Below are 22,094 nucleotides of genomic sequence, written 5' to 3'. Positions count from 1 at the left end.
CAGGTGTTCCCCTTCTCTCCAGAACCATTAAGGCTCTTTAACCACTACCTTGCACTTCTGGCCAACTGCATTTCTACCATCTGTTCTAACGTTCAGTGTTATGCAGATGACACCCAGCTCTCCTTCAGGCTCCCCTCAGCCTCTTCTGCTCCTTCTCTCATACCTGACTGCCTACCCGCAATTCAGGAATGGTGTGCCTCCAAAGATCTCTGCCTTAATGCTAGTAAGACTGAGATCCTCCTCATTGGGACACCTGCTCCCGCCCTCCCCCCTCTCACTCTGGATGCCAACCCTGGGTCCTCTACCTGCACCTTCCTGGGAGACCATGAACCTTGATGTCATCTTTTACTTCACCCTCTCCTTCTCTCCTCACATCTCGGATGCCTCTAAGAAGTCACACTATCAGCTGCACCTCCTCAGAGGTATTTTTCCTTTTCTCAATTTCCCCCAGAAGCTGTCTCCAGAGCCCTGGTCCTCTCTAGGCTGGACTACTGCAACAGCCTCTTTCTAAAAATCTGCCTGTCTCTACTTTTCGCCCTTTACAACTAATCCAGAACAGGACTGCAAGACTTGCCCTTTGCCTCCAGCCCAGGGATTGTAGCTCTCCAGCCCTGAAATCTCTCCACTGGCTCCCTGTGGCTGCAATGATCAAGTTCAAGACTTTTTGTATTGCCAACAAGGCTTCTGGGGCCGGGGACCACACTACATCCAACTTTCTCTTCCTAAGCATCTTCCTTCTCGAGCCCTCCTCTCATCCACCTCCAACTCTCTGAGGGTCAGACAGACACTTCTCCAGGCAGAGAGTGAGGGGTAGATCTCTCTCCTCGGCTGGGGCCTCCCTCTGGAACAACCTCCCTGCCTCTCTCAAACTTGATCAGGGCCACCTCAGGTTCTGGAAGCAACTCAAGACCTTCCTTTTCACTTCCGCTTTCTCTCTCCCTCTCCGATGTCCCTGTCTGCTGCACATACTGGTTACCTGGCCACCCTCTGAACTCACGGAACTAGGCTCCTGCACTACCAGTTGCCCTTGCCCTACCACCAGGCCTCCCAACCACTTAGGGATTGTATCTGTAACCCTACACTGCCCTGTCTCTCTGCACTTATGAGCCACCTCCCTGTCAGCACTTACAAGTTCCTTTGCACTCTCCCCTGCCCCCATCCCCTGGCACTTCTCAGCCACCCCCCATCACTTGCGCGATCTGAATAACACAAGGCCTAGTAAGATTGTTGTTTTGTCCTTCTGTCTTCCCTTCTTGTTGTGCCGAGAAACACTTGTGTACAGGCGCGTTATAAATGACCTATCATATCATGCTACAGCTAGCGGTATCTATTGACATATGATTCAAAACAATAGCAAAGTCTGTCTCCAACATTACCTTCACTGTCCCCTCAACTTCCACAAACCAACGTCTCAACATGGCCTGAATTTGGCCGTCTGTCAGCTCAGGGTTAGCACCATGTATTTTCTTCTTAACAATATCCTCTAGCAGGAGCCGCCTCAGTCGCCAGTAGAAGAATGTCCGTGACGTCTTCCACTCCAAAATATCCTGCAGAGAATAGGATAGGAAACCAGATGAGACAAGTCAACTTGATGGCTTAATGCACGAATGCAGAAGCCAAGTGGACTGCTTGGCCCTCGACAATCTTGGCAGTATGCCTTCAGCAGTCAGTTGTCTACCTAAGGAAAGTACTGGCTTTGCTAATATCACACAGTGAAAGCAGCTAAGCAATCTCCAAAAAGCGATTTGTTCGGCCCACAGTATATTATATAGTTATTCACACAGCACAGTTTAGAATAAATTCCATGCTCCTATTGACCGTGCAATCTCAACTAAGTTCCATGCAAGTAATGTACACAGAAGGACCCTGCGTATATAGGCTCTGACTTCATCAGGAGAGCTCTTTCCCACCTTTAAAGTGAGGCTTCAGTGAAAAACCAAGTATATAGAGGAAATTAGCAAGTGCCGAAAATATCGAGGGAGGGTCTCCTGAAGAAAGCACCACGTGCAGAGGAGGGAGCAGTTAAAATAAATTAGCCCTTTCGAAGGCCACGCCAAAAGAGACTAGGTATATTATAGGCAGATTAAAATGGATCTAGGGCTGCCTTAAACATGGAACTGGAACCAAACATTTGCTTGAGCGCATAGCCAGTATTCTGTTTGCTCTAGCTCCGGTGTCCATGACCCGTGGCTCTCCAGATATTTTGGACTATGACTCCCATGATCCCTCACCAATAACTATACTGGCTAGGGGCTGATGGAAGTTGTAGTCTGCAACATCTGGACAGCCAACGATATTAGACTCCAACTGTTGCTCTTCAGGTAATTTTCTCCTTTCTCTGAATAGTTTCGTATGTCTGTCCCTACATCAGAGCTTTGACCGTGCCTTGGACTAAAGGACCATGAAAGGGTCATTCTGTTATCACTGATGAATACCAGCATCTTGTTAATAAATTCACGTGAGTGTAAAGGTGAGGGAATGGGTGGTAATGGGGGTGGCTAGGAATGCATGGGAACTTCTCAGGGGCTGAACCTTTGTCAGAAAGAATTGGGTCAAGTGTGAAGCATTTTTCTGAGGCACACTCACATCTTCTGAAAATACAGCAGAAAACCATGCATTTCTTATTTTATGTTGGAATTTGCTGATTGGCAGACCAGCTTGGCTTAATTTCACTGGGGTAACATACTTTGCAACAGGAAGCTTGGGCTAATATAAAAGCCTTTCCAGATAATTTTAAAATAAGAGTCTACAACCTTTGGCTCGTCAAATGTTTTGGACTACAACTCCCATCCACGCTAGCCAGCACAGTCAGGGGTGAGGCATCATGGGATTAATAGTCTGAAACATCTAGAGACAATCATGTTGCACGTGTAAGCGCTAGTTCATGCTTCATCATTTCTAGAAACCTATTCACTCAAAAAAGCATACGGTTGAGGCAAATTCTTGTATTCACATATATTTGGCTGGCTACATGGAGGAGTAAGAGCTGCTTGGAACATTACAGGTGGGTTTATTTGTACCGACAGAGCTGGAAAGGACATAAGCCACAAGAGTGCATGGCAATAAACGATTAAAACGAACACAGGCCACTGGTGAAGAGCCAGGTGTTTGAAGAAGGTTCTAAATAAGGCAATCCCATCACACCAAAGAGAAGGAAGTAAGCGGGAAGGCCTTACAAGTACCAGGGAGAAATAGAACCAATGTACTCACAGTAATGACGCCCTTCTCCTGCATGCGGCCCGGCGTGTCATGCAAGTCTGCAAACTGCACCGCCACCTGATGGTAAATGGGGAGCAGGAACTCCTCCCGCTCCTTCAGTTTGGTCTCCAGTTCCTTGCGATCAGTCGGACTGATCTCGGGCGTGCCTAAAACCAGAGAGAATGGACTTTGTCAGTGAACCACCCTTATACAAGTGCGCCTCAGGAGCAGTGTCCTCCTGTATAGAACCACAGTCCTGGGCAATTATTGGCAGTTTACACACACACATATATTTGGTACATCCAGACTTTTTCTTTACTTCAAAGAGGAGGCCCTGCCGGGAAACACAAAAATTCCAGGAAGGAAGCATGACAATTAAATAGATTGCAACGGATTTAGCGTAAGCAATTCCGCTGAGGCGGTTGTACCAAATTACCAAACCAAAGCTTAAAATCAATACAGATAGTTACACAATCAAACAGTACAGCAAGAGTTAATCAGAACTGAAAAATGCGGTGTTATTACGTTTACTAAATGTGTTAAATCCACTTAACAGTGGTCACTGAATTTGACATGCAATATCGTGCTTACTCCATGCCTAAGGGAGGAAGGATGAGTTTTGATGTCCACCATCACATTAGAGTGTGATAATGCACTAGGGTGAGGCTACATAATCGCTGAGTCACCCTAAGGCGGGTCCACCTTGCAATGACGCCAGCAGCATGAATTAAGAGGCGACTTGGCATCGGCAGCTTCATGAAAGGGGTGACAATTTAGCAAGAGTTGCTGCCATATCTTGCATCAAAATATAATGATATGCCCCATTGTTTTTACTCTTTTGGTAGCATCAATGTGTACATTAAATCTTGCTCTATGCCTTCTACAACACACTTCTCAGATCACTGCAAGACCGGGCAGACCCTGGGACAGACAGTTTACTACTGTCTAATAATATTATTTCTAGCGCCCACTGTAGGAAGGCATGTTATCAACGTAAAACAGACAAGTGATCACAGTTCAAGGGTGTTTATTAAACTGTAAAATGGGGGAGATAAACGCCTGATCTAAATCTAAGATAGGAGCAAGTTACGACCATCAAATAATAATAATAATAATAATAATACAGTCCTAGTAGAGTCTAGTCAAATAAAAAGGGCCTATACTAAAAAAATAAAACTATTGCCAATCCTTACGGGTCTGCTACAAAAGAGTGTGGGATAATTTTCACAAGAAAAGAAAGAAGTGTTCACAAAATGATAAGTCAGGATGTTATGGCCGGGGTCTCCCTTCCCCACGTTTTTTAGCACGGGACAAGGCGGGACTCTTGAGCACAGCACACTCTTGGGCTTCTCTAGCACAAGCTTACAGTTCCTTTTCTCTATATCAGGGCCATCTGTGCCCAAGTCTCATCTAATGCAAAGTCTCTTGCTTCAAATGGCCAGATATGTCACAAAATACAACAAAGGTTCTTTCTGTAAATCTTCACGTCGGGTGATTATGGTTCACCCTTGGATTCCCCTCAGCCGGGCTCCGGTCCTTCTCTCAGTCTTCAGCTACCCTCAGTCAGGCTCAGACCAACCACTCACTGTGGACATCCCTCAGTCTAGTTCATACTTGTCGTCACAATGTAGTTAGCTTGGCTTCTTCACAATGTGGGATTCACTTCCCTTAGCTTTTCTCTTGACGTCCCTCAGTTGGGTTCACTACCGCCTTTCAATCACAATCTCCTCATTTATAATATTCAAAAGTCTCAAGGTCTTTTTAAACAACCATCTAGTTTTAGTTAGGTCCCCCTAACACTCAGCTCAGACCTTCCAAATCACTTGCCAATTTTCAACAGAGACTTCCGAAGGGCAATCACGTCTCGCCGGGTCACTCTGTTAACCTATGGCAAGTGCGGACTTCCCACAATTACAGTTTGCACTGCGTTTCCCTCAGCCGGGCGCAAACGCCTGTTTCACAATTCCCTGAGTCGGGTTCACAATTTCACAACCGTCCAAACTTCTGCAACGTGTCAAGGACTTTCGATTGTACAAGGGGTTTGGCTTGACCGTTGTATGACCACCTTGACACCTCACACCAGCCTTCCCTATGGACTCTTGGTACTTGTAGTTTCAATACATTTGTAATTCCACATTCTCTTTGTTCAGGCGAGGGGTACCAGCTAGACCTTCGAATGAGCACCCACGTGGTGCCGGACCACTCTCTCTGGTACCAAGTTAATTCACAAAAAGACCTCAGTCTATTTATCTTCTTAATGTTGCCACTGCAACCTTGAGCCTAACACAGTCCGGTTCACTTATCAGGTTCTTCCGACTCACTGGCTGTGCTGCACTCATTGGCGTTTCTTTTGCCACTGGAGTCAAGGACGGTACCACGATGGCAATCACGTCTCCCCGCCCTGGCTATCAGTGCGGGAGGGAATCTGTGTGATTTTACCTTTGCAGAATGGTCCGCGACAGAAATTTCTGCATGGGAAATGTACGCAACACAGAAATGTTCGCACATTTCCCATGCGGTCATCCATTGAAAATCTCACAGATTCAAACACACACCCTCACTCACACCCCCACCCCCCTACTTACCTTTCCTTCAGACGCGCTGTGTCCTTGCGGCGCCAGTTCCCTTTCACTTCCGTGACCGGGAACCGGTGCCGCAGGGTCCTTTTCTTTTTTTTACTTTTGTTCGGGTGAGCTGCGTGGTGTCCTCCACAACCCCTTCCTCACTATACTGTGTAGTATAGTGAGCAGGGGTTGTATACTACTATACTGTGTAATATAGTGTGTGGGGTGTTGTGGGGGACACCCCCGCAGCCTTTGTGTTTCTTTTTTTTACCCACCCCACACCAAAACACATACCACAAAGAGTTTGAACTTTTGGTAGTTTTAACTTTTTGTGGTCAATGTTTTAGGTCTTTTGGTGGGGTCGGTAATTTATTTTCTGTAATTTTGTCCTATTCGGCAGGAGGGTTCCATTTACCGCTGACATCGATCACACCATTAGCCAGCTGCGATTCCCGGTTTTATGATTCCCTTGTAGGAGGCTTCGAGGGTCTGGGTTGAAAAGGGCAAGGGCAACTCCCTCCTTGACGTCCTTTTAAGTCTTGCCGCCTTTCTCCTCCGTTTGGACTGCTGTCCTGGAATAGCTGCTTCCTCGTGAGTTCAGCCACGCTCAGAGTCAGGGGTGTGCAGTTGTCGGTAATTGCCTGACTCTGGCTGACCCTTGTGTTGGGACATGTCAGGTAAACGGCTAGGGTTTTAGTCCGTTGTCGCTCATAGTGTGAGAAAGTGTTTGTGTTGGAAAAGGGTGGGGGGGGGATAAAGTTTCTAAATATCCAACTGGGCAGGATGGGGAAAAGGTGTCATAAGGAAGGGGATACCGTGTCTCACCGCCCTTCGGTGTCCCACTTCCACTCCTCGAAGACCCCCCATCCAGGAGATCCTCCCGCACTGGTCCACCCCCAGGAACTGGATCCAATAGCGATGGCCGTGTCCTGACCATCTGGATGACAGATCCCCAGGGACTAGTGAGTGAGACACCTTCAGGTTTCTCACACCACTTAGACCAACTTGACCTCAAAATGGAAAAGTAGAGTCAAGACTAGCACACAGGCTGGATTAGGTGAACCAGGCCCATTTACTAAGTCTCTGACTGACCACCAGGTTTCACCACATCTGAGAATATCTGCTACCTTCCCAGATCATTCAGCTATACATTCACTCCTCCAAAGCCCCTAGACGTCTCCCAAGACTGGGATAGCGTCCACGGGATGAGCATGCAAAGTGAAGCCCATAGGGCAGCGTCCTGCTTAGCAAACAAGCTTGGCTAATGAAAAAGACACTGCTCAGAGAAATCCATACAATTACCTTCGGATCTCCCAGTAACAAACATTTGCAAATGCATTCCATCTACTGTATTTACTATTGGTGCAGTCATATTTGTGGAAAATAATATGGTGTAATTCTCTTCCTCCACTATGGCCTCCCTAAAATGCATTTCATAATTGTGGGTTGTTTAGTTACGGAGCAGTCTAAGGTAATCACCTTTTCACCCATCACCTTTTTTACTCCAACACCATGTTTTGGTCAACCTGAGCGGAGGCACTACATGCTGCTTTCCAGAAAAGTCCTGGGGCCGAAGGACCCCACTATGTTGGTGACTGGCACAATATGAGAGCTTAACATGACATAACATGTTAACATGCTGGGGGCCATCTTAACATTTTCACCCCTATCTTGAGGGTAGAAAGTGGAGGCATTTTCATGAGGTATTTGGCCTTATGCGGTATTGCCCCTTAGACTAATGCATGCAGTAAATACTGTAAGACCATGTTAAGGCAGGTGGTGTGTGAAATACCACCCATTTCTTTTCCATTACCCCTGACTCGCAGCAAGGGCCTTCGGAATGAGTGCTTGCAGCAGACTGATATTCTTTGCTTGCGCCGCTCTGCACCCACCAGTATACCCCAGCCCTGCCCCTCCATTGTACCCGCATAGGTTTGCAATCCAGCAGCTGTTGTGGAGGTTGCTGCGTGCAACTGCTCCGCCCTATAGGCTGCAGCAAACAGTGAATTGAAACGGTGATATGTGCATGCGAGTGCATGACATGCATTGCCAATCCGCTCTGATGCATGACATGCATTGCCAATCCGCTCTGATGCCTGACATGCATTGCCAATCCGCTCTGATGCCTGACATGCATTGCCAATCCGCTCTGATGTCTCCTATGTTTCTGAAAAACGTTCAGGTTCAAACAGCGAAAGGTGAACCCCTAACCGTACCCATTAGAAAGATAGCGAGAAACGACACGCCATCTGGTGAAAAAAAAGAAAACCTGTGGCTGGGCAGCTGCCTATGCGAGGAACCATGGCCTCCTAGGGGACTTCGACCAGTGCTGGAATTGGGTTGGATGTTCCCGGATCAGGCAAAACATGTCTCCCCGGATCTCAGATAGTTTTTTGAAAGCCCTTGTTCCTAGTGAACAATAGACCCCGAGCGTTTAGTGTGATTGGGACCGTTTGTTGAAGCCCAGAATCTAACCTGTGTTCCCCAAGCCCTCCACCCCAATCCCGCAGTAAATGATTTCCATTGCATCTCTGCGATCGACACACATGCACAGAACCTGGATCAGCACGGCTGTGATTCAAACAAATTAAGAAGGAGTTCCAGGTTTCCCAGGTCAAATATAAAAAGCATAAGCGGGTACTGTAGCTCAGTAACAGACATGATGGATCGATATCCAGTGATTCCCTCGAATAAAAAGCATCGAATGCAAAAGCATCGAATGCAAAAGCCTCGAAAAATGCATTTTTTCATTGGTAAAGTTTTTTTTTATTATAATGATTTGTAAGGGGTAAAAAACGGGGGTTGGTGGGACCCCCCCCCATTAAAAAAAATGAAAAAAATACATTTTTTGATGCATTTTTTTCAAGGCTTTTGCATTCAATGCTTTTGCATTCGAGGCTATCACTATAAACCTGATGGATCCGCCATTGAAATGTAATGGCCACAATGCATCTGTTAAAGACACACACAAGAAAAGACACAACAACGGCGAATGAAAGGTCTCTGAATATGGCCTCCCTTCACAAAATAGAAGCACCTGGGAGGCACCAGTGGAATATGCCTTGGGTGAAATCAGCGGCAAAGGCCTTGCCCGTGAACCTTAGCCAAACCGACTGCAGAGCAGTTTCATAAGTGACATGTCCTTTCCATTACATGCTTTCCGCAAGTCACACAAATTACTACAGGCATTTAATTTACTCAGCTAATGCGTATGGAATAAAAGTGTTGGGCTCTACCTCACGCGACGATGTGCGTCTGGGCAAGCAAAGCAGACAGCCCGGGCAATGATTCGGGGGAGATTAACAAAGGTGTCACTGTCCATTTCATGCCGAATTCCGGAGGCACGGCGGTGCAGGGTGCAGACCTGTGAACCCGGCTCTTGTGAACTGGAGGGGGGCCGAGCGAGCGGGCGACGGATCAGAAGTCATTATCCCGCCATTGATTGCGCGTCAGCGGTGTTTCGCATTCAGGGCAGTCTTACGCGCGTTGCATCCATGCAGCACGACCCCTTCACAAGAACACGCCTCGCGGCCGGCATGTCAGAGCACCTACAAGGGATAGAATCTTTATTTTGTGACACATTTGTTTCATGTATTTTCATGTGCTCAGGTTGTCACAGAAGGTTGGTACCAGGGCTTTAAGTGGGGTAAGAAATCGAGGGGGGGGGGCTAATATGGGGCGAGGCTTGTGGGATGGGCGCGGCACAACGTACACAAACTATAGTACGGTACGCAAACATTTTATATATTTGTATATAAACCTTACTATGGTTTATGTAGTATCCAGATGCCAAAATCTCTTGCCAGCAATAGAGACTATTGATTCCAGCAAGGCCGCAAATCTTCAAATTTATTGTCTCTACTCAGTAAAGTGCTCTGTGGTGTGACCTCGCCTTTTGAACCAGTATCCAGAAAATCTCTGGCTTGCCACCAATAGGCTTGCCTGAGGAACTCGCCATCCAGCTGATCCAAATACCCACAGACTAGTAGAGCAGATCCTGTGCCAATCCGGCAACCGGCCTAGATGATCCAATACTGTGACTGATTTGCTATCTTTCCTAGACCAGATCCAATCCCCTGACCAGAGCTGACAGTCCCATTTAAAACTTATCCTGCGAGTATGAATAGGAAGAACTGTGGCCCATAACATATGTACGGTGCATAGTCTTGTCCCTATCTTAAACCCATCCCATCTTTCATTCAGAACCAGTATTGTTAGAACTATCTTTGTGCGGACCCTTCTCTCATATGTGTTCCTAAACCCCAACTTCCTATTGATTGATTAAGAAAGTAATTCCCAAACCAAACAGAAAGTAGAGTATCACACCTGAACTGTTATGAGCGGCCGTCTATGACCTTCACGTGTTGCATTCTACTTTTTGGTAGTCTTTAATATAGCATAAGAAAACCTATCTGTCAATTCAAAGTGCATTCCTGTTTTGCATTCTCGTGCCTATCTCGCAAAAACGACCTTTACTAAAACCTCTGTAACTCCCTCAGTTTTTGTGATAGAAACAAAATGTCAACTCCTACTTGTAGCCAACATCCATAGCTATCCATAGAACTGCAGTGCGATTCTCCCGTTATCGCAAATATCGCGCAATGAAAAGTTTGCCGCTAATTTAAAGGTTTTAAAGTTTTATACGTGTAAAATAGCTCTAAACTGCTTCCAACTTGGACTTTAAGATTTCAAATGTTTTCTTTGGACTAAATCATTGCCTGTGTTTGTGTGCAACTATTCAAAGCGGCTCCCATAAGAATTTAGAGCAATTTAAGTGTTTTTGACCACATCTGGTGTTTTTGCCCAGTCAATTCCCAGTCAATTCTAAAGACAATTTTAAAAGCCATTCTGACAGCTGGACAGTTAATTCCGTTCTTCTCTTGTGTTTGCTGGGGGAAAGTGGGACTGATATTCTGTTTGATTGGTGCCATTCCTGAATACATGCGCTCTCCTCCCATCTCTTTACATTGCATATTGGGGGGGGGGGTTTGAGGGGTGTTGCAGGGGGAACTGCTAACCACAGTGCTATCTGATCTGAACCAACACAAAAGTATTATTTTCTGTGCATTTGTTTTGCTTATTACTCATTCCTAGTGTATTAAAGACATTATTCGGTGTTCTGTCACCCCATTGGTGATTGTTGTTTATCTATTAAAACATATTGTGATTACATTTTAAATACATAAGTAAATATTTACCTTTGCAAACCAGCCTGATTCCTGGTTCAGTGTGACCGGGGGGGGGGCTCCAGGAGAAGGGTGTCATATGAGTGGTATATCGTTCAGAATGTTGAACCTTTAGACAAAAATGAATAGGGATTTCAGTTGTGCACTACATGCTGAGCTTTGACTTGGATGTGTGCCAGATTGAAATCACTTACAACCCGTGGGGACCAGGTGAGCGTAACACAGCCTCAGAAGAGAGGCCAACAACTGAATGAGGATGAGCTTCAGCTCCCCTCTCAAGCCTTATTATTTGGGCCAAATGCTTGGCCAGCAAAGAAGCAGCAGAAACCCCAGATGGCCAGCAATAAGCACCTCCACAAAACAACGCACTTTACAGCCTTGGGGGTAACGGCAACGCAAGCGGTATTATACCAGTTCCACCAGTTTTATTGCCCACCAAATCACTGGCTCTGATATATTTACTGACAGCGATATTCCAAGGGAATAGTGTTGGCAGAAAATGCCTCCTATTTACAGGTAGAATTTCACCACAAAGCAACACCAATTTTAATCCACCCTTAACGTCCGTTGAAGGCATTAAAGTTGTTTTTCCCTGTAGTAAAATGCACATTTTTTTTCATCACTGCAGAAAAAAACTTTCAGCAATTGACCAAAAAGAGGATGAAAAAATGGGAACTTCAGGGGAACTTGATGCATCTGTTCAAAGGGTATCCCCATGCGTTTAGTTAACACCACATCGAGTTCCCAAGCTGGAGCCGGAGCCTTCACCGGTGGGAAAGTCCTGAAGAGGCCCCTGTTGAACACCTTGACAAGTCTCTGAGACCACAGGGACAGCCTACACAGTGTCCTAGTGTCATGGAATATGGCAGCAAAGTGCACCTTGATAGAGGCCTGACCCGGTCCAGCCTTGGCCAGGGAAAGGTATGGCAGGAGCTGCGGGACCATGACACACAGGGGAGTGATCCTCTGCGCTGGGCACCATATAGAGAAACACTTCCATTTATGGCTGTAGCACTTTAACGTGGAAGAGGCTCTGGCTTGGGCCAGGATGTCCTTACATTCTGTTGGCAAATAATAATGTACATATTCTAGGGATGCTTGAGCCAGGCCCTTAGGTTCAGAGATGCTGGGCCATGGTGTAGAATCGCTCCCCCTTCTCTGGCGAGAGGATTGGGAAGTAGAGGCAGTCTAATGGATGGCACCCTCGAAAGACGTATCAGGTTCAGGTACCATATCTGCCACAGCCACGTCAGAGCGACAAGTATCATCCTTCAGTGACACTATCTGAATTTGTTGACCACTCGTAGTAGGAGTGGGAACGGAGGAAAGGCGTAAAAGAAGAGCCCTTCCCACGGGAATGAGAAAGCTTCCCCCATGCTTTTCAGCTGCGGGAACCTGCTGGCGAACTTCTGCCACTTGGAGTTTGTTGCAGTCACGAAGAGGTCGATGTGGGTCTGACCTCATTCGTGGAATAGAAGATCCACTTGGTCCTATTGAAGCTCCCTCTCGTGGCAAGAATGTAGCCCCCTGATGAGTAAGTCTGCAATGGTGTTCTTGGTGCCGGCAAGGTGGAAAGGAATGAGAAACATGCCCTGCAGAAGGGCTCAGCGCCAAAACTCCTGGGCCTCCTTAGAGAGAGCCAGAGAGCGCATCCTGCCATGTTTCCGGATCTAAAATATTGTGGTGGTGTTGTCCGTGAAGATCCTCAGCACCTTGTCCTTCAGCAACGGCAAGAAGGATTTGAGGGCCCAGAAGACCGGCCGAAGCTCCAGGATGTTTATGTGAAGAGTCTTTTCTTCTGACAGCCAGAAGCCTCTGGTGGGTAACTGCCCTGTGTGGGCTCCCCAACCTTCCAAAGAAGCAGCCGTGGAGACTGTCTCCCGGTACAGTGGGACTTGGAACAGAGCCCCTTCTGAGAGCGCACACCCCACCACTGTATCGCTCATTGGAACTCCTTGTTGAGGGTGATCTTGTCCGTCCATGCAGCCACCTCGCATCCAGAAACTCCTAAAGAGGTCTCATCTGCAGTCTGCAAAGGCGGACAAGTTTGATGCAGGAGGACATCATGCCCAGCAGTGACTTAACGGCTTACATCGTAGCCAACCACACCGACAACAGGCGCTGTACTGTTCCCCAGGATGGCTACTATCCTCTCTTCTGAGAGCGACGCCAGACACGTAACTGTGTTCAGTTGGGCGTCCACAAACAGAGTGTTCTGTGAGGCTCCAAGCAAGACTTTGGATCATTTATGTAAAATCCCAGATCCGGCAGCAAAGGAATGGTCCTTGTGTGTTCCCTCGCCAACGCGTGGGAACGGGGTCAGATGAGCCAATCGTCCAGATAAGGGTAGTCATGGTTACCCATGAGACAAAGGTGCGCTTCCACCATAGCCAAGCACTTCGTAAACACCCTTGGAGTTGACTTTAGGCTGAATGGTGGCGCCTTGAACTGATAGTGTCCCTGTACTATGAACCGCAGGAATTTGCAGTGTTTCCGATAGATGGGGATGTGGAAGTAGGCGTCCTCCAGATCCAGAGACGCCAGGAAGTCGCCTTGTTCCAGCTGGCCAAGCATGTACAACAACGTGACGACTGATTCGCTGATCGCTTCCTGGACTCGGCTATAACCGCAGAGTCGGTGAAGGCTGGGACATCAAACCCTTGGGTGCCGAGTCCGGGACACTGTATTTCTTTTTGAGTCTATCCCATTTGGGTGAGCGGTGCTCGGGGTCTTCATTGGGGCGAAGCCCTCCTCCCAGATATCGTCCAGCAAGGGGACAGACATGATGGTCTTCTGCATGGACTTGCGTCTTCCGTAAAGGAATCCATCCTTTTTAGTCTCCTCTGGCAACAGATGAAACTGCTCTGAGGCCCTGGATCTCATAGCGTGAAACGAGCCAACCAAATCCAGTGGAGAGGCCCTGTGGGGTTCATCCGCGCCCAGCTACTCCCCATCTGCTGGCACAAAGTCATCTTCCTCTTCTGAGTATGTGGCTGTAGCCATGCCCGTGTCTGTGTGCGTTGCCGGATCCCCGGTCGAAGTCAAATCCCGAGGTGTAGACAGAGATGTCGGATGATGCCTTGGACCTGGTAGCTCATTTGCCTTGCGCTTACGCCGGGCGGGCTCCCGGGTTGCGGTCCTGGGGGGGGCTCTTAGACGGTGCAGGACCAGAGTGGGAGGCAGTCTCTGCTGGATTTCCGAGAGCAGCATTGTCAGTATGTCCAGTGACACATCCTTCGGCTGAGGTCTGAAAGGAAAAAAAACTGGTGTTGGTTTAGGACTGATGTGCCATCGTTGCCGAGGCAGTGATCCGGGCTCCCTCCGCGGGGACCCACCCACTGAGATGGCTGACCACCCCCCCACCCACTTCGTGGTCTGAATAATAATCTTTGGGCAGATCATCCACGCCCTGGTCCGAGCTGGTATAAATCTGTACCTGCTTCTCCAGGCTCGTACCCTTCTTGGGATCGGCAGGAGCTTTACCCCTTCCCTGCTCTGGAGACTTCTGGGGCAGAGTAGCCAGGGGAGCTATCCCCTTTTTATGGGCCTTTGTAGGCGTTGCATCAGCCACCTCACTCCTTGGTGGCAGTGACACTCTAGGAGTAGCTGTCATTCTGACCGTGGACACCACCTTTGTGTCCAGTCCCCCCTTTGACGAAGAAGTGATGCCCAACGATGAGATTGTTGACGCAGTTGTTGTCACCTTTGTCGATGTGGACGTGGGTGCGGATGACGAAGTCGTTCTGGCCGGCTGAACCGCTGATTAGGACTGCATTGCGCATGAAGGCAGTCAAGGGCCACCTTTCGATCTTTCCTTTGGTGCCTTATCTGCCTATGGTAAGTGGTGTTTAGACAGAGTCAAGGACTTTCTCTTAGAGTGAGCACCCCACACGGATAGGCTCGCCGTAGAAGTAGTTTGTGACAGCGACCTCGTCCTTCCCGTGCTGGGACCCGCAGATGCGGCGAACCCAGCAGAATCAATGTTGTGTAGTCTGGCCTTCTTTTGGACCCCCGGGAGCGGGGCGTCCTCACAGGACCCCAAATTCTTTTCTGAGGGAGTACGTTCCTGGAACCGGACACTCCTTGGGGAAGCATGACCATGCCCTGAAGCAGAGTCAGATGCCTTACCCGATTTCAACCAGGCTGCCAGCCTGCTGTAGCAGTCTTTCTTTGTCTTGATGACAGAGAATATTCATGAGCATGTGAATCCATGCCAGACCCCCATGCTGGAGAATATGGAACTTCTTACGAGTCACTGATGGGGCTAAAACATGTATATACATAGGACCATCTTGCTTTAATCCTGTAGGACAAAAGGCAAAGCACCCTTTAAATTACAGCAACACTGATTTATTGGCACTTGAGTTTATTTTGACTTCGTTCTCACTGATCTGAAAACTGTGATGCTTCCCTTATGGCTACTCGAACTACGGGATACAGCCCTACCAGAACAAATATAAAGCCACACACACACAAGACACACTGAGCTGCACCCAGCGGGCCTCTTTTGCTCATTGAAGCTCTTTTGCAAATAGTCGCTTAAATACAATGATTTCGGTTCTTGAACCCAAAACAGTATTGCATACATTCCCACGTTCCCAATATCAGCACATACGTAGCATGCCCTCCACCCCCACTCCAGACTCCACTTCTGATGGAGCCTTCGAGGCCGAAAGTGGGACGTGGGGAAAGAATAAACATGCCGGCAGGTATGTAACATTTTACACCACACCTGAATGAAATTGTTTGCAACTTTCCCTTCAAAAGAAAGCTGCATTGCAGCTCTTTTCTCCCACACGACTGTGTCCTTCCAAGGTAGGACCATAAATATGCAAACCAGCCAACAGCATAGAACAGTCTGTGCACAACGGCTGTCATAACACCCTGACAACAAGCCTGCCTAGACAGGTGCCCACCTGTAGGAGCTCCGTTAGCTAGATAGGTCCATGTTAGGATAGGGTACCTCTTGGGATATGGTTACATACGCATTATGTGGCCCTCCAGATGGGTTGGACTACAACTCCCATGAGCCTCCCCCAGCACTGTCAAGAGTGAGAGAGCATGGGAGTTGTAGTCCAAACCACCTGGTGGGGTAACATAATGAGTAAATATGGCTCAGGGGAACAAAGAAAATAAAAAACATAGGCCACCAAGTTCATCTAGACGTCCTCTTCCTCTGCCTGTGTATGACACAACATATAGTCTTTTAGATTTCTCAATATTATCCCAGTTCTTGTCCTTTCAAACTTGATAGGGGGGCTTCACAACCGCACTCCCAAACGCTGGACTCGTGTTGCACCCTCTAGAAAACAATGGACTTGCAAACAGTTTATAAGCCACTGTAGAAATGGTCTTTTCCACAGCCCATCAGGGCACTTAATGAAATTCTCAAAGTCCTCCCGTCACAGGATTTGCGTCGTGAACCATTCACGATTTTGGCCGGTGGTCTCTGTATGTCCCCAATCTGCCTTTATCCTCCCGGAAGTGTGGCCTACACAGCGATAAAGCACAAAGTGTGGTAAAGCACAAAGTGTGGTAAAGCACACTCTCTAGTTCATATAGTTGTGCTGTGCAACACGTTTCTTGCTCTCCCATAGGTAGCGCCACATCGTTCTGCGTTCTGTGAGTATTTTGATGTGCTGAAAGTTTGTAATTATTGCACAGTAAATAAAAAAATAATAAATAAAGCATCGTTTTGCCACTTACTTTCATGCACAAGTGATTACCACACTCCTTATGCGGTTAAATGATGTCACTCCTTATGCGGTTAAATGATGTAACAGACGAAGCCTTGTCCATCTATCGGGCGTGATTTTGCGAACTTTAGGTGCTGGCCACTAGGCCGCTCTTCACGAAAATTGACACGTGTTCTCTTTTCACGTGGAACTGGGCCAGGAAACAGATTAACGGCGCCAGGTCTCAGCTCTAGAAACATGGGCATTGCCTCGAAGGGAGACCCTGCAAACAAGAAACATGGCAAGTAAGCTCAACACCCCTTGCTTCCCCTCGCCTCCACGCTGGCTGCGGGGCAGGTGTTTGGGGGACGCACCAAAAGGAAATCCATTCGGGCCATCATATCACCTACCAAGCCCCAGATGTACAAGGGCCAAGGGGCAGGCCCTCCTCCCCCGTCGCCACCATCTAAAGATGCGCCTGCCCCCCCACCCCCTGTGCCACAGAGATGTGCGGTGGGAACGGTGGCAGCCGCCATTCAGGGGGTTAAAAGAGGCAGTGAACTCGCAGTTAATGAGCGCGAATGCAGCCGGCAGCGCAAGATAAATGGAGCTCTCCCCGCTTCTGCCGGTGTCAGCATGAACTGCGGCCCCGCGGCTTGTTTGTGGCAAATGGAGTGCGCGAAATATCAAAGGGCGCTGATCCGGAAGAAGCACCGACTTTGACAAATTTTAAATTGACCAGAAAGAGAGAAGAAGAGGGGAAAAAACCCGCAAAAAATATGCAAGGCTCCGCGTGGGTCCTGCAATCTCGTCCCTTCCCCGCCACGGCGCGGGATTAGGGGCCACACGACAGCAATAGGCTATAATCGGGCGGTGTGTGGCGAGCAATTACAAGCCATCTGAGTGCGATACTTATCGGAGGCGGCCGCGCTAAAACACGCTCGCTGTGGACACTGGGAAGGCACTTCCTAGCCGGAGCCGGTGGATTTATTTAATAGCCGGGTGTATAATTATCCTGATGGCAGACAGAAGCACGCCGCATCACGCACGACGGCTGCGTCTCATGAATGCATCTGGGATGGTGTGTGTGTGTGCGCGCGCCTCTGCCTGCATGTGTGTATATCAGGTATGCACACCGGCGTCTGCATACCTGGAGCCTTCACTGAAGTCTATGGCTGGCATGTGTGCGTAAGTAGGCAGCATACCTGGGGCCTTCAGTACAGTACGTGTATGCATGTGCGGCTGTGTGAGCGTTTGACTGGAGGTGTGTGGTTACGCATTTGAATAGTGGTGCGCAAACGTTATGTTATGTCACTAAGGTTTAGAACGTGCCCTCTTGCAATTTGCACAGTTTTTAGGCGTTCAATCAGATCTGAAATGTGTTGGTGCTGGGGTGTGTGTGTGTGCATGCGCGCGTGTGAGAGAGAGAGGGAGGGAGACCCCACGTGTCTGTGTGTTTCATAGGAATCCATGTGCTCATTTGTATACGCATAGTAGGGGTGTGTGCGCATATGAGTACCTATGGGTATACGACTGTCTGGATACGTGTATAGTGCATGTGTCTGTTCGTGTAATAATGTCTGTGAATGACTGTGTGTCTTTGTGTATGGGGTTTTCATTTTCTGGTTCTTTTATGGGTTTTCGCTTTTGAATGTGCACATGTCTGCATGTGTGTGTCCCTGTATTGACACCTCGATAGCTTACTTCCATGTTACCTTATGTTACTGGGCCTTATAAAGGCAGGGTTCGGCCGTTTTCATGGCCTCTTGCCCCGGCGGCCTGGCAAGAGATGGGTTGAGTTGGAGTTGGTTGGGTGGCAAGTCACTTGATGGAGGACAAGGTTGCTCTTGGTGCAGTGTTAGTGTGTACAGACCGGGAGGAACCACGCTCTCTGTGCAGGGTCGTTTATTGGACCAGGTACGGGTGTATCCTGGGGTGGCTATGTTGGCTGTCGGGTGGGAGTCGTAAGAAGACCCAGATGGTTTAATGCATGCATGTTCTGTGCTCTGAGGTGGTGGCCAAGGATGTTCCCCACGGAGTGGGTCAGCGCTATGGTGGCATGTGGTTTCGGTCAGGGTGGGAAGCTGGAACATTAGCTGGCAGATAGTACCAGCTTTATGTAAGGTTTTGCCAGGGGTGGCGTCTAGCTAGCTGGTCCCTTAGTAGGAATGATGCTCCGCTGTCGCTCCTGCAGCAAGGCGTGGGCATCAAATTTCTTGGATAGTTCATGTTCATTTTTTTAACCTAAAAGGGTAGCTGTCTGGTTGGTTGGTTGGTTGACTGCCCCTTCACCTGTTTATTCCAGGCTCTTTCCAATATGTTTGGTATGTAACTCAGTGCATATTCGCCTGCTTCTTGAAAGGAGGTGTGGGTATTTTTTGACTATGGTGAGACTGATCCTAAACTTCCAAGGGATGTGTTATTTTCTAGGATCTGGTTAATGATTCTTTCTTGGAGGCAAGATTGTCCTCCAGCTTGCTGATTTCATTCCTCAACAACTTCCATAGTCTGTTGGCCATGGCTGCGACTGATCAGCCTCCTTGATGTATTTTGTTTCTGTAGTCACAAGCAAGGTTCTGCTGGATCCGAGTGGTCTTGATGTGATTTCTTTTGGCAGATTAATGCCCCTGCCCCCCCCCGCTGCAGTAGACAATGCAGAGTGCTCTGATGTATTCTCCACCCTCCACCAGACTGGGAGCCAGTGTAGGGCCTGTATTACCAGTGTGGCGTGGTCTCCTTTGTCCCGTCCTAGTAGCAGTCTTGCAGCTGTCGTCTGCATTTTCTGTATTGTAGATTCTTTTACAGATGTTCTGGGATGCACATGTAGATGTTAATCACACCATCCAGTTTGGCAGCATCCAGGGTGACAACCGCAAGGGTTCTGTGCAGGAATATGATCAAAAAGCAAGAGACTTGTGATCGATCAGTGGGGAGAAAACAATGTCCTAACTAGTGCCTACATTTTATATTCCAGTGTTAGTGGGCTATACATCATGATTTCAAGTTTCTAGACAACTGTGGACATTTGTGGACAGTTCCCAATCCCTGCTTGCCAAGGGATCAGTAAGGGGGCTGTTGCTTTGGTGGGGCAAGGCACAATTTTATTTTTGTCGGGCTTGAGTTTAGCCTGCTTGGTCATCCACAAGTTCACTTGGTTGAGACATCTATTGAAGTCAGGCCAGGTTTAGTTGTCAGTGGAGAGAAGGAGAAGTTACTTACAGGTAATGTTCTTTCTATGGATTCTTCTCCCGCAGATTCCTCATCAGATAGAAACCCCGTAAAGAATCAGCTACTCGGACGACAGGGGTGCACCTCGACTCGATCGTCAGTCAGTCTTGACTAGGCATGGTGCTCTTTGACTCCAGACATGACGTCAGCCAACAGATATACTACCTCACTATGCCCCAGTACCTCAGTTCCCCAACTCTGACCCCCCCCCAAACCCCTGATCTCATCCGCTGTGGAGTAAGAATCCAGAGATTCATCTGAAAACAGCCAATACCTCGTGTTTAAATAGAGTAAGAAGAACTTGCTTTTTTGGTGAGGAACAGAACCGTAAAGCTGCGAAAGCAGCATAAGCTAGAAAAGGCCTCAAAGATGAGCCTAAAACCAATTGTTCACACCCTCATCTCCCAAGAGTGGGCTAGCCACAACAGAACTGCAGACACTTTCAAAGCGGGGCTGGATGGGAGGGTGATGAGGAATCTGCGGGAGAAGAATCCATATAAAGAACATTACTGGTAAGTCATTTCTCGTTCAATGGATTGATTTCTCATCAGATTCCTCATCAGATAGACTTCCAAAGCTCTATACACTGCAGATGTGGGATAAAAGTTCTTAAACCAGAACGTTTTTTAGGACCACCCTACCAAAACGGGTGTCTCCACCATGTGCCATGTCCAGGCTGTAGTGCTTGGTAGAAGATGCTGCCATGCCCCTGGTGGAATGAGCTCTTATGCCCGGTGGAAGTCCCTTCCCTGCTTTCTGTTAACATTCTGCGATGCAGAGGGTTATCCACCTGGAGATGGTCTGTTTGAATACAGCCAACCTCTTTCTGGATAGATAAAATGTGACAAAGAGCTGGGGACTTCTTCTGAGTTCAGCTGTCCTTGCTACATAAAAACAAAGGTCCTTCTTTGGGTCCAGCCTGTGCAGTCTCTCCTCATCTTTGGAAGGATGAGGAGGAGGGTAAAACACTGGCAAGTCTATGCTTTGTGACTCATGAAATTCAGAGACTACCTTGGGCAGGAACCCTGGCCGCACCTTGAGCGACACCTTCTCTTTGTAGAATTGGAGAAAAGGTGCTTACATAACAGTGCCTGTAGCTTACTAACACACCTGGCAGACATGATTGCCACCCGAAAGGTAGTTTTCAGCACGAGAACCTAATCGAACTTGAGTGCATGGGCTCAAACAGAGACTCCATCAAGAAAGTAAGAACCAGGTTAACATCCCAGTCCGGAACTACAAACGGAGTGGGCAGTAACCTATTTACAAGGTCTTTCAGGAACTGGCCCATAACTGGTATCGTAAAGACCGACCCTTGATCCGGGAACCTATTAAACACAGACAAAGCCGCCAACTAGCCTTTGACTGTTGCCACCTGAAGGCCTGATGAAGCCAGTGATTGAGGAGGTGTGGCAAGAGATAGGATGAACGTGATCATATCGGATTACGAAAAGCTCGAATTGCAAAATCTTTTGGTGCGATTCTGTACAGAAGTGACACCTCAAGCACCTCTGTTGAGAGGTACCACTCATATCTCATCTGCTCAAGAGCCATGCATTTAGATTGAGGAACTCTGGGTTCGGGTGAAGACCTGACCTTCCAACTGTGATAGAAGGTCCAGCCGTTGAGGCAACTGAGAGGTGGGCAGATGGTGAACTCGAGGAGCTCGGAGTACCATGTTCTCATTGTCATGTCCGGGGCAATCAAGATCATGGTTGTTTGAAATCTCTTCAGCCTCCTGAGAACCCACAGAAAGACAGGAATCAGGGGAATGCATAGAGGAGGTCAAAATCCCACTCCACTAGGAATGCATCCCCCAGTGCGCCCTTCGCTGGGAATGTCCTTGAGTACAACTGTCTGCACTTCCTGTTGGACCTTGGGGCAAACAGATCCACGGTCAGGGTAATCCATTGCGCGAAGATCACCTCGAGAACTTCTTAACACACCTCCCACTTGTGTGAAACTGTGTTGTGCCTGCTCAGAGCATCTGCCAGTCCGTTCTCTGCTCCCGCCAGATGGACTGCCGACGGGAGATCTGGTTCTTCAACAACCAGAACAATAGTGCCTCCCTGCAAAGGGGAATGGCGCCACACCCACTTGCTTGTTCAGGTAGTAAATGGCTACCGTACTGTCCGTCATGATCAGCACGTGCTACCCTTTAAGAGGAGGCACAAAGGCCTTCCGGGCCAGCCTGATCATCCGCAACTGCAGCCTGTTGATTCGCCACCGGCTCTCCAATGGGG

At 48.2% G+C, this 22,094-nt stretch overlaps 1 protein-coding gene across 3 annotated transcripts in view; it reads right to left on the bottom strand.

The window, feature by feature from the left end:
• ACACA (acetyl-CoA carboxylase alpha) overlaps nucleotides 1-22,094 on the bottom strand; it is a 1,281,346-nt gene that overhangs the window by 107,061 nt on the left and 1,152,191 nt on the right. For all 3 annotated transcript variants that reach the window (XM_069614682.1, XM_069614683.1, XM_069614684.1), the window contains 2 exons: nucleotides 3,211-3,365; nucleotides 1,377-1,547 (listed from right to left, as the gene is read on the bottom strand). In XM_069614682.1, the coding sequence (XP_069470783.1) occupies nucleotides 1,377-1,547; nucleotides 3,211-3,365 (326 nt within the window). The remainder of the gene's footprint in view (nucleotides 1-1,376; nucleotides 1,548-3,210; nucleotides 3,366-22,094) is intronic.

This window comes from Ambystoma mexicanum, chromosome 9 (genome assembly GCF_040938575.1).
Source record: "Ambystoma mexicanum isolate Mex_15411 chromosome 9, UKY_AmexF1_1, whole genome shotgun sequence".
Taxonomy (NCBI): domain Eukaryota; kingdom Metazoa; phylum Chordata; class Amphibia; order Caudata; family Ambystomatidae; genus Ambystoma; species Ambystoma mexicanum.
This window is presented reverse-complemented; position numbering and strand designations above follow the sequence as displayed.